We start from the raw sequence: 12,389 nt of genomic DNA on the forward strand, positions 1-12,389 counted from the left end.
ATTGTTCAAAGCAAAATGGACAGCTGCCCGAAAGAGGTCATTAAATAAGAATGCCACAGTGAGAAGTGAGGCAGAGGAGTGGGGTGTGTGTGGGGCGTGGGCTGTCTTACAGACAGAGACAGTAGACTCGCAGAGAGAACAGGGGAAGAGATGATACATGTAGAAAGTCAGGGGTGAGGGCCCAGGCTGTGACCAGGATCAGGGCTCAGTGTGTAACAAAGATCAGGGCTCAGAGTGTGATCAGGGTCAGGTTCAGTGTGTGACGAGGGTCAGGGCTCAGAGTGTGACCAGGGTCAGGGCTCAGAGTGTGACCAGGGTCAGGGCTCAGAGTGTAATAAGGATTGAAGTTCATTGTGTTATTGGAATCAGGACTTGGTGTGTGACCAGGAACAGAGCTCAGAGTGTGATGAGGGTCAGGGCTCAGAGTGTGACCAGGGTCAGGGCTCAGAGTGTGATGAAGGTCAGGGCTCAGAGTGTAATAAGGATTGAAGTTCATTGTGTTATTGGAATCAGGACTTGGTGTGTGACCAGGAACAGAGCTCAGAGTATGATCTGGGTCAGGCTCAATGTGTGGCAGGATCAAGGTTCCTGGGATCCTGTGTGGCTGACATCAGGGCTCAGCTTTGTTTGGGATCAGGGTTCAGACTCTTGGAGCTGGGAATCACGGTGTGCTTTGCAGACATCTCCATCTCTCTTCCCCCGTCAGGCCTCTGGGGCGTCCTGAGCATCCTCCCATCCCCCTGCTGCAGAGGCCCCAGGCCCCCAGCCCTGGCCTGGACCCTCCAGTACCTTGAGCCAGCAGCTGGCCAGCACGTGAGCCTGGAAGGGCAGGATCCCCGGGGCCAGCGTCATCCTGGGACTATCTCCCAGAGGAAACGTTCTGTAATGTTTATTATTTGTCTCTCCCTGTGACACGGACTCGAACCTAGTGCAGACACACTGGAAAACCAAAAAGCATGTGGAAGGGAATCCGAAACAGCTGTTTGCCATGTCCCTGGAGCCGGATCCCGGTACTCCCCCATGCTTTGCCAAGGCTCATTTGTTTCCACAGTAGATAGGCTGGGAGGCATCCCTCTCCTTCTTGGGGGCATTCTGGGGTCCCCCACTGGCTGCGGCTCCAGGTTCCCAGCCTCGGGGCCTCTGCTCAATTCTATTCATGCCCCCAGAACATCTCTCCCTGCCCTAGATGTCCCGTGTGCTCCCCATCTGCCTGAGTTATCATTCGGCAAACGTATCCATCAACCCTGCGTGTTAGGGGCTGGGGGTACCAAACAGAGGGCAGCCCAGCCCAAAAGGACTGCTGTGCTGAGACCTAGGCCCGCATGTGGTGGGAGCAGCCACGGGCCTGGGCAGCAGCTGACTCCTCCCAGCAGCCGTGGGGGTCGACAGATGCCCAGGGCTGCAGTCCCAGAGGCAGAGGCAAAGCTGGGTGACCTCAGGCACGTGCTGACCTCTCTGAGCCCAAGGAGAGAGGCAGCCTACTGTCCTGCCTGGGCCTCCCTCCATGCCAGACTGGAGCCTGAGCCTTAGCCAGGAAGGACTCCTCTGCTGTGCCTCCCCACCCCCACCAGGCTGGGCATTTTGTGCCCAGCCCCCAGCAGGCAGAACTCGGTACCCCCGGTCCACCGGGTGGAAGCTGCCAGAGTGAGCCTGTTGCCCAAGGCCAGGCAGACAGCCACGGGGAGGGGGCAGTGTCCGGTCTGCACGCAGCAGACACCCCACGTCCATGGGCCATGGGGGGCGGTTGCAGGGGGTGGGCAATGTCTGCCTTTCCCCTTGCAGGTGGGGGAGGGCACATTGCGTGGCCGGATGTCCCACGCACCCACCCATCCTCCCTGCTTCTCCCCAAAGTCCTCTCCTTTCTCCGGGAAAAGCCAGAAATGTCCTTATTTGGAGTATCAGCCCGGCCCAGAGTGGGGGTGGGGGGCCTGTTAACCCTTCATGTATAAATAGAGATAAATCTCAGCAAGTTAAACACAGAGCTGCAGGAACATAAACAGAATGGGCGGGCCCCTTACGCTGCGGGGAGCAGAGTTTATTTAACTCACACCCGCCCCACTGCTGTGGGGACCCAGCTCCAGGCTCAGGCCCCAGCGAGCACCCTGCGTGAGTGTCGAGCCTCCCAGACAACAAGGGTGCTCACCTCTCAGGGCCGGGAGCCCCGGGAGTGGCGGGGAGGGGGCAGGCGCTTGGGTGAGGTTCCGTACGAGGACCCTAGCTCCAGGCATTGACTCGCCACCAGCCTTAGAAGAGGCAAGAACAGACGGGTGGGCTGGAGGACGGGGTCTGACGCACGGGTGTGGGGGCAGCCAGGCGGGGCCGTCATGGGCCGGGCTCTCCTGAGCATAACCGTGATTTATCCGGCAGCAACTAACACTGTGGTTTATCTAGCACAAGCTATGCGCTAGGCCATGCTGTGCTTAGTTAATCCTAGCAGCTCCACAACCCCGGCCATACAGGTTACATGAAGCACAGAGAGGTTAAGTGACTTGCCTGAGGCTGCACAGCGAGTAAGGGGGGAACCAGGATTGGAGCCTGGGTTCAAACACCAAACACTCGGCTCCACAGCTTACCTGTGCCATAGCCTTCGACTTCCTGGTTAGTCCTGGGACGGTCCTGCTCAGCGAGGGTTTTTACTTCCGCTCCATCCAGCTGTGGCTCAGACCATTACCATTCCACCAGAGCTCCACCCCGGCGAGTGCGAGGCCCCATGGAATGGAGAGGGCAGGCATTTCGGGGCCGGGCCGGCAAAGGCACAAAGACGGGAATGCCGGGGACCCCGGTGAGCACGCAAGCCCAGCAGCGCCAGCCTCCAGGCGCGGCTCCAGCCACCCAAAGGTAACCTGTCTCCTTGCTTCCAGGCCCCCGGTGTGTGTGCCGGCCGCCGTCATGCCCTCTGTGTCTCCGGCGGGCTCCTGGGCCCCGGCGGCCCCCAACACCACGGCGACGGAGGCCAACGTCAGCATGCCAGAGAAGCCCCTGTTCCACGTGTTTGCCCGGCTGGACGAGGAGCTGCACGCCGCCTTCCCGGGCCTGTGGCTCGCGCTGATGGTGGTGCACGGCGTCATCTTCCTGGCGGGGCTGGTGCTCAACGGGCTGGCGCTGTACGTCTTCTGCTGCCGCACCCAGGCCAAGACGCCCTCGGTCATCTACACCATCAACCTGGTGGTGACCGACCTGCTGGTGGGCCTGTCCCTGCCCACGCGCTTTGCAGTCTTCTACGGCACGCGCGGCTGCTTGCGATGCGCCTTCCCACACGTCTTCGGCTACTTCCTCAACATGCACTGCTCCATCCTCTTCCTCACCTGCATCTGCGTGGACCGCTACCTGGCCATCGTGCAGCCCGACGGCTGTCGCCGCTGGCGCCAGCCCACCTGCGCCAGGGCCGCGTGCGCCTTCGTGTGGCTGGCCGCCGGCACCGTGACCTTGTCCGTGCTGGGCGTGACAGCCGGCGGGCGGCCTTGCTGCCGCGTGTTCGCGCTGACCGTGCTGGAGTTCCTGCTGCCACTGCTGGTCATCAGCGTGTTCACGGGCCGCATCGTGTGCGCGCTGTCCCGGCCGGGCCTGCTGCGCCAGGGTCGCCAGCGCCGCGTGCGGGCCATGCAGCTGCTGCTCACCGTGCTCATCATCTTCCTCGTCTGCTTCACGCCCTTCCACGCCCGCCAGGTGGCCGTGGCGCTGTGGCCCGATGTGCCGCGCCACGCCAGCCTCGTGGCCTACCACGTGGCCGTGACCCTCAGCAGCCTCAACAGCTGCATGGATCCCATCGTCTACTGCTTTGTCACCAGCGGCTTCCAGACCACCGTCCGAGGCCTCTTGCGCCGCCACGGAGCCCGGTACGAGCCCGACAGCAGCAACATGGTCAGCATGCACAAGAGCTCCAGAGGCTCGGGCCACAATCACATCCTCGGCGCCAGCCCCAGCACCTTCACCCAGGACTTGGCCAACGGGCCTGACGCCTAGCCAGTGGGACTCTGCGAGGGGACCCGAGGTCAGGACTGGGCGGGGCAGGCCAGGTCCGGGACAGCAGGGACCTCTGCTCTGCCGGGGGGAGGGGGCGGCAATCAGGTTCCCCTGGATTGACTGGGGCTGGCTGCCCAGCCCACTGCGTGGAGAAAGAGTCTAAGACCACACAGTGCCGTGGTTCACTGGCGATGTCCGCCACAGGCTCTGCGGGGGATGCGGCAGTCCAGGGGCTGATTGCTCACCATCCCGGGGGCATAGACTGTGTCCAGTGAAAACTCAGAGGGGTAGCCAGGAGCTGCTCCTCTCCTGGTCCATCCTCACCCTACAAGGACTCCTCAGAAACAGGGACTAGGAATCCTAAAGAGGTTCCCACCACTCTTCCCCTCCCCTGCCCCCGTGCCTGTCCCGCACAGAGAGAAGAACAAGGACAGAAAGGAAAAGTCAAGGGACACGAATGCCACATGAGCAGACGGGAGGGGTTCGGGTCTCCGGAAGACCGCTGTCCGAGGCCCCCGTGAATCACACAGTACGACAGCGTGACGGCCATGGGGTGCTTTGGTGGAAGGGCTGTGACATCGGGGCTGATGCCTGACCCCGAAACACCCCACAGAGGAGAGGCTGTGTCCTGCCCATCCGGGGTGGGAGGGGTTAAGCAGCACGTACAGGGGGCGCACGGCCGCGTTGGAATCGAAACACCGTCCCACCTCCAGCCACACCCCTGCACCTGCCCCATGAGGCAGCTCCAATCTGCCCAAAGCCCCCACTCCAGGAACGACCTCAGAAGACCCTGCCTGCTGCCCCAGGACGGTGGCAGGGCTCACGGCCCCATCCTATGGATGAGAAAACCAAGAGCAAAGACCTAGGGCAACGTGGAGCCAGGCCTACGGGCCTGAGGCTCCCATCTGCCCACATACGGAGCTCCTTGTTCTCCTCCGGGGGTAGAGAGCTCTGACCAGCAGCTCCTGCCTGGCTCGTTCTTTCTCCCCTGCCTTTCCTGGGGAGGGAGCGTTTTTCTGGCTTGGGTCTCTGATGCCTCCTCTGAGCTGCACTCCGGGCTTGCCTCCACAAGCCTTCTGTGGAGCAGGCAAGCTCCCTGAGCCCTTTGTAGACTGCTATACGGATAGGGGCCTGTTGGGGAAGAGGAGCCCTGGGCATTCCAGGCACCAGGCCTCACCCCAGCACTTGGCCAGAGCCAGTGAAGCAGGGTGAGATGGAATCTGGCCTCAGATCTGCCCAGCCTTACAGAGGAGAGTCCTGCCTGCTCAGTGGCTCCAGGCAAAATGCCCTGTCCTCCAAGTTCAGGGCCCTGGAGGGAGGCCTGCCTGGGAGGCAGGAAGGCCATCTATATCCCCATGCTACAGATGAGAAAACGGAGTCTCGAAGAGGGAAAGGCCCGGCCAGGGTTGGAGCGAGCACTGGGCACTGCAAGGCCAGCTCTGTCTTTGCCAGCCCCTGTGGGAGCCCCATGTGAGCAGCTCCTCCGACCCCAGGACACGTCAGCCCACTGCCTCCCTGCTGGAGGCCAAGGGAGTCCAAGGCTCCCTCAGAGCAGGGTGGTGCTGCTGGGCCCCCAGGCGGGCTGCTTCCTGGGCCTGGAGGCTGGAGGAGCAGTGGGCGTGGTGGTCAGCATCACAAGCATCGACGTCCTTGGCCCTGACTGAGTGCCAGGCACGGTACGGGAGCCTCTCCCCTACCTCGCTCCGAGCGGGGCTGTGGCTCACCAGGGACCCAGAGCTGCACAGGAAAGAGCAGGGACCTGGGAGCCCATGGCAAGAGGGATGCTGAGCCAAGGGACCGGCACTAATGGTAGGTTTTCAGGCAGGGAATCCCCCACGGAGCTCTGTCTGTCCCCGGCCCTGCATCTGGCCCCTGGGCAGGCATGCGGTGGGGTGGGGGGGGGAGGGTCAGTGTCAGGTGTTTGCCCCAGTGGAGCATCACCTGTGGGCTCTCTGCCTCTGTCAGCTCAGCTGCCCCTGGTTCTCATTCTCATTCACGCTCAAGAGTGAGTGGATGGCGACGGACTGCTGTGTTTGGGGCTGGAAGTTTTTTGGGAACAGTCCCTTCGTCTAGGAGGAGGGGTCTCTAAAGTAGGTGAGCCAGCGGGGATCTGGGAAACAGTGAACAGACTGGGTCTGTCCCGCCCTGTTTCACAGCTGTTGTCTCGTTAATCCCCACCGTGTGTGGAGGGAAGCGCCATGGGCAGTGCTTGGATCCGAACCCAGGAAGGTGCCCGAGCCCCCTCCCCTTGTCCCCAAGCCTGAAATCCCACCATCCAACCTGGGTTTTGCAGGGGGAGCCTTCCACCACTCAAGCTTGAGAGGGTGGCCACCTGTCTTCTGCAGCTGGGGCGGGAATTGGGGGCTGACCTCGCACCCCTGAGAACTCAGCCTGACGGCCCCCCACACAGGGCTCTCTCTAGGTGGCCTCAGTGTCCCCCAGTCTCCACTGCTCTCTCTCCTCTCCTTGGCCTTGCAGCTGGAGGAGAGGGGGCTGGGGAATCACCCCACAGCTCTCTCAGAGGCTTGATCCCACCTCCTGACATCTGGCTCCCTCCTTCTCTGGCCTCTTTGTCAGGACTGAGGCCCAGGGGCCTCCGGAGGCCGACCTGGACTGTCCTTGTTCCCATGGGGGCCAGGGTGAGAGGTCCCTGCACCCCCTCCCCATGGCCTCCCTTCCCTGATTTTCAAAAAGCCCAAGTGACATGACATGGCTTGTGTATTTATATCTGATGTAAACAATCCCCTTAACAAGAAGTCCTCATCCTGAATTAAAGCTGTTTATTCCCTTAGTGCCCTCGACTCAGCAAGCACGGGGCAGGCAGGGGTTGCCCTGGGGCTCCTGAGGCAGGCAGGAGCCTACACGGCCCCAGCCCCTTCACCGGCCAGGGACAGGCTGTGGTGGTGGGTGTGCGCCTGCGCCATCCCTGGGTCCCTGGGGGCGGGGAGGGGGGGTTAGGGACCCGCAGCCCCGCGCCTGTGAAGGGCAGGGGATGGAAGGAGTACAGGTGGAGGAGTTTGGGGTAGGGTGTGGGCACAGGAGCTAGGGTCGGGCGCAGACCAGTAGAGAGATGGGTCCTCGCCCATCCTGGTCCCCACCCTGCCCACCCAGGGAGAGGCGCCCACAGTGTCCCATCATATCACCCAGGTGCCATCTGGGGAGGGGGAACATGGGTCAGTTGGCAGAGGGGGAAGGCGCTCTATCTATGGGCTTGCAAAGTGCCACCGAGTTGTCCTGTTCTCTGAACCTGCCCAGAACAGAAGCCTGGGAGGCAGGGATAGTCATCCCTGATATACAGATGGGGAAAGGGAAGCTCTGGGCATGCAGGACAGGCTGAGCCCCTGGGCACCCGGTTCCTGCCTCGCAAGCCTCCTGCCTCGCAAGGTGGCCTGGGTTCCCTGCTCCTCTGCCCGGGAGCCCTGGGTGGGAGGGGGCGTGGCTGGACACCGCTCATCACTCTGCTGTCTGGCGCTCTCTAAGGCGGAGGCGGCGGAGGTAAATATTAGGGCCTGTTTAGATTAAGCTCCATTAATAGCAGAAAATGTCACTGCGGCGCCCGCCCCAGCTTCCTGGGGGCCTCCGGTGCCTGGGGCAGGCGTGGAGGGCCCTGTGGGAGAGAGATGTCCCCCCTGACGCCGTGGATCTGACCCTGCACTGCCCCCTGTCTTCTCACACCCCCTCCCCTCCCTCAGGAGGCTCTCCGTGCCCTGTCCCCAGGGGCCCAGGAGGCAGGTGCCAAGGAGGTGAGGACATTCAACCAGCCAGGGGCAACCCCTACACGGGGTCTGTGTTCCCAATTCACAGAGGAGAACACTGAGGCTTGGAGATGTGAGGGGACCCATGCAAGGCTGCCCTGTGCCACCCAGACCTGCCTGGGGAAAGGAGGGCATGCCCTTGTGCAGGAGGGAGCAGGGCTGGACAAAAAGGGGAAGGGGGAAGGAAGGTGGGGGACAGGCCTGGGGGAATGGCTCCCCCAGCCTCGCTCCCCTGTTGTTTCCCTGGCTTGTGTCATCACCCTGCCCCCCATTTCCACATGACCCCCTGCCCCATGGAGCCTCCCCAGACCTCCCAGACAGGCCCCCCCCCTCCCCTGGCAGCCCCTCTCCCCCACTGCGCTCAGAGCTCCGCAGACTCTCCCCTGGGGCCTTCCCTTTCTATGCAGTGTCTGCCCAGCACCAACCCCGACTATCCACCTCTTGGGTCCCTTCCTTTCCTCTGGCCCCGGGGCCAGCCTGTCGGAGTCCTTCCCACCCCAGCCCAGGACAGACCACCCGGCCCAGCCATCCCTCAGGACTAGCCCCCCACCTGACCATCGGGCTTGGTCCCTTGAGGGGCCCTCAGGGACTCTGCAGGGCCCCTGGGAGTCCAAAGCCTGTGGCACAGCTGGGGTGCTCAGAGTCTTCTGCCACGCCAAATGGGACCAGCCAGGCAGGGGCATCCAGGAGGGCTTCCTGAAAGAGGAGTTTCGAGGCCCTTGCTTCCGGTCCTCACCCTGCCCACCTGGCTCACCGCCCGCTCCCGGCTGGGCCTCTCCTTGAGGGCGTGCTGTTTTCAAGCATCAAGTGCCCCCGGAGCCTCGCAGGCTGGCAGGACCAGTGGCCACTGGGACCACGCACAGTCCCCTGCTGCACTAACTCTGGGACCCCTCTGAGCCTTGGCCTCACTGTCTGTGAGGAGGAGCCTGCTGCCCAGACTGCAGGTGCCCCAGGATTGAGCAGCCCTGGCCCACTCCCAAGACAACAGCGGAGGGGCTGCGGAGCCTGGCTAGGCAGGCGTTCCTCCGGGTGCCCCTGAGACCTCAGCCTCATCCCTGCCCCTCTCCCAGCCTGTTTCCCCAGCTGTAACCCAGAGCTCAGAACAAATGGCTTCCCAGCCTGGTCTTGGATCCTGGGGTCTAGTTGACAGAAAGGACTTAAATGGCAGAAGCCCTGTATGTGTTCGTAAACTAGCCTGAGGCTCTGCCTTCCTCCTCCCCCCACCCGCTGCCCCTCAGCTTCCAGTGCTCTGGCTGGGGAGAGCGGGTGTCCTGAGCAGAGAGGTGGACTCACAAGCCATGGGGTCCCCAGGCATCCCCAAGCCAGGGAGGCCTTCCCAGAGTGGGAGCTCCTGACGGGGTCCCAGACAGAAGTGGGCTGGGGCATGAGCTTGGTGGGGGGAGTGAGCCAGGGGCACAGTCACCTGCCCTGCACTGGACCATCCGGACCCAGGCATCAGTACATCCCCAGGGTGTCACGGGGTGCCACAGACCTTCACATCTAGGGACTCTGGGGGGCAAAGGGCGTCTGACCCCCCATGTGCCTCAAGTGTCCAGACTGTACCAGCGCCTTCGGGACCTGCTTCGTGAAGGAGTTCTGGGGCCCGTGAGGGTCTTCCTGCCCCGCCCACCCCAGGTGCCTCTCCCGGTGGCCTGCTTGGGGGGGGGCCTGGGGGAGATCGAAGGTCAAGCTCTAGTCTACGGGAGTGAGGTCCAGGGCTCTGACCCCTGCCGCAACCTGTCTTCTCTAGAGCAAGCCATGGGGGGCAGCTCTGGGATCCTAGCACCAGAGCCCCACAGAGAGGGTGTCATAGCCCAGCCCAGCCTAGAACACGCCTCCAGGTACAGAGCCCAGGCAGGTAACCGGGCGTCCCGCCCAGGCCAGGTCCCTTGGGCCACACCAGCTTCTCCAACCCTGCGTGAGTCACGTGCCATCTCTGGGCCTCGGTTCCCTTTTCTGTCAAGGGGGTCAACTGACACCCTCCGTCTTTAGGTGCCGCTGTGAGAATTGTGTACGTGTGTGCATGTGTGCGCTGTATGCATGCGTGCATTGTGTGTTATGTGTGTGTACATGGGTGCTGTCTTCTGAGTGTGCGTGTTGCATATGTGTGCGTGTTACATGCGTGTGTGCTGCGTGTGAGCATGTTGTGCGCATGTGTGTACGTGTGTGTTCATGTGTATTGTATGCATCTGTGTGTGCCTGTGCGTGTGTGTTGTGTATGTGTTTGTATATGTATGTGTTGTGTGCATGAGTGTGCACCTCTGTGTATACATATGTGTTGTGTGCATGTGTGTTGTGTGTGCTGTGTGTGCACATGTAGGTGTGTGTGTCGCGTGTGTCGTGTGTGCATGTGTGTGTTGGCGTGTGAGCATGTTGTCTGCATGTTTTGTGCCTGTGTGTACATGCACGTGTTGTGTGTATGAGCGTGTCTGTGTGTGCACGGATGTGTGTGTGTGTGCGTGTGTCGTGTACTTGCTCGTACACGTGTGTGTTGTGTGTATATGTGTGTTGTGGTGCGTGCGTGTGTTCTGCGTCTATGTGTATGTGCAAATGTGTGTGGGTGTGTGTTTCTTCCCATGGTGTCTGCATTCAGGCATTAGTGATGAACCTGAGCTAATGAAGGACATAAGGCCCCCAGCACGTTCATTCCCTCCACAGCACCCTTTGCCTTCCCTGCGCCGTGTGTGAGGGAGGGTCTCTCTCCCCACAGGACCCCTGCGCCCCCCACGCACACGGCGACGGTGACTGAGACCCGTCCATTCTCGCTTGTTCCTCTTGGGTAAGCCCTGTCTTTGAGCTTTTGCACGCGGGGGGTGGGGAGCGGTGAGACAGGCTCAGGGCTAAGGGGGCACCTCCTGGGCTCAGGCCGGGGTGCAGGATTCCCGGGCTCTGCCAGTGGTCTGGAGTGAGCCCCCCGGCGCCCCCAGACTGGCCCCAGCTCCTTCTGCGGAGCCCCGGGGAATGCCAGACGGACGAAGGCGTCTGGGGCCGGGGGCCAGCAGGTGGCGCTGCTGGCCTGGGAGAGGCGGCCGAGTTGTCCGCCACCCCCTGGGCTTGGCGGCGGCAGTGCCCCTCAGATCACCTCTGCCATCTGACCTCAGAGGGATGGTCCCAGAGTGGGCAACACTGGAAGGCTGCTTGGAGGAGCAGTGGAATGAGGCTTACGGCCGCAGGACACGCAGGACGGTGGGTTCCGGGGGCGGCTCGCGCCCTCCCCCCTTCCCCAGACCCTGCCCCCCCCAACCCGCTGCACAGGCTGCCTTGTGCTGGTGATTTAGGGGAGCTGAAAGGCCCCTGAGGCCATCCGTGGTCCCCATAAGACCCTCACTCCCCATCTCGTGAGCCCAGAGAGGGTCAGAGAGCTGCCCAGAGTCACACAGCCTGGCAGTGGTGCCCGCTGTGTGGGCAGGAGAGAGAAACACCCCCGAGGGCTGGGATAGCCTGCCAAGCAGTGTGGTGCATTTCCAGCTACAGCGCTGGCACCTGCCCCAAAGCCGGGCAGCAAGGACGCGGCAGACAGACGGACAGACCAGGTATGCCAGGGAGAGACTGGGCTGGGTAGGAGTTACTCGGTGGTCCCGGGGCTCCCCAGTCAGGCAGAGGCGCGGACCCTGCCATAGTGGACACAGAGGGAGACAGCGTCCAGTAGACCTTGGCCCGACAGCTGGGCGGATACAGCCCGCGTCTCCACCCGCACAGCGGACCTCACTGGGGCAGGCAGCAGCCCCCACCTCAGCTCAGCTGAGGACGCAGCTTGGCCCCAGTGGGGTGGGCACAGGGCCAAGTCCAGCCAGCTCTGCCCGGGGCCTGGATTCCTGGAGAGGCCTGCTAACTTCAACTGGTTGTGAGGAAAATGCAGGGAAAGGGACAGGCCTTCCACTTACGACCACTCCCATGTGAGTAAGGATGGTCCATTGATCAGTCACTCAACAAGCATTTACTGAGCACATAAAAGTGGAGGATGCAGGGATGAATGAAGCACAGTCCCTGTCTCAAAGAGCCCACTGCTCCAATCCAGTGCGGTGGGGTCCTGGCAGAGATCCATGCTAGGCTCAGCTGCCTGCCAGAGGGCTGGGGAAGGCTTTGCAGAGGAAGTGATGCTCCGCTGGGTTTTGAAGGATGAATAGGAGTCTGCCTCTCAGAGAAACAAGGGAGGGCATCTCTAGCAGCAGACACCGTGGGGGCCGAGGCTCAGAGGTATGGAGGTGCAGGCCAGGGCTCAAAGGCCTGGCTGAAGGCAGAGGGACCTCGGGCAGGTCACTTCTCTCTCTGGGACTCCATTCCCTTGTCTATAAAATGAGAATGAAAACACCACCTCCCCGATGAGGGGATGGCTGTGGAAAGTGCCAGGCGAATGCTAATGTTTCCTATTTAATTTTCCATGCTCTTTTTTGAGGCCAGGGTTATTTCTGTCCACACTTAGCTATTTCCAGGCCCAGAGCTCGTCCTTTCCCACAGACGACTCCCTGCTCCCGGGCCACAGTGGGAGGACAGAGGTAGGGGGCAGGAGGAGCAGAAACAGCCTATCTTCTAGTAAGGGGAGGACAGACCCCCGTGATGGGGCAGGAGCAGGCTGAGCACTCCCCTCCCCCAGGGAGCCGGGGCACCAAGAGCCCAGGCTGAGAGCCCCCCGGGGCACACACTTCCAGTTCCGAGCCCCCTTTTCCAGAT

At 62.1% G+C, this 12,389-nt stretch overlaps 1 protein-coding gene across 1 annotated transcript; it reads left to right on the forward strand.

Moving 5' to 3' along the window:
* The first annotated feature begins 2,879 nt into the window (after positions 1-2,879).
* GPR20 (G protein-coupled receptor 20) lies at positions 2,880-6,739 on the forward strand. Its single transcript, XM_064587446.1, has one exon. It carries the CDS (start codon positions 2,890-2,892, stop codon positions 3,961-3,963), a length of 1,074 nt encoding a protein of 357 aa, XP_064443516.1. The 5' UTR covers positions 2,880-2,889; the 3' UTR covers positions 3,964-6,739.
* Positions 6,740-12,389: the final 5,650 nt, after the last annotated feature.

Source organism: Mirounga angustirostris, unplaced genomic scaffold, assembly GCF_029215605.1.
Source record: "Mirounga angustirostris isolate CCGP_5_RB_7025 unplaced genomic scaffold, mMirAng1.0.hap1 SCAF_4, whole genome shotgun sequence".
Classification (NCBI taxonomy): domain Eukaryota; kingdom Metazoa; phylum Chordata; class Mammalia; order Carnivora; family Phocidae; genus Mirounga; species Mirounga angustirostris.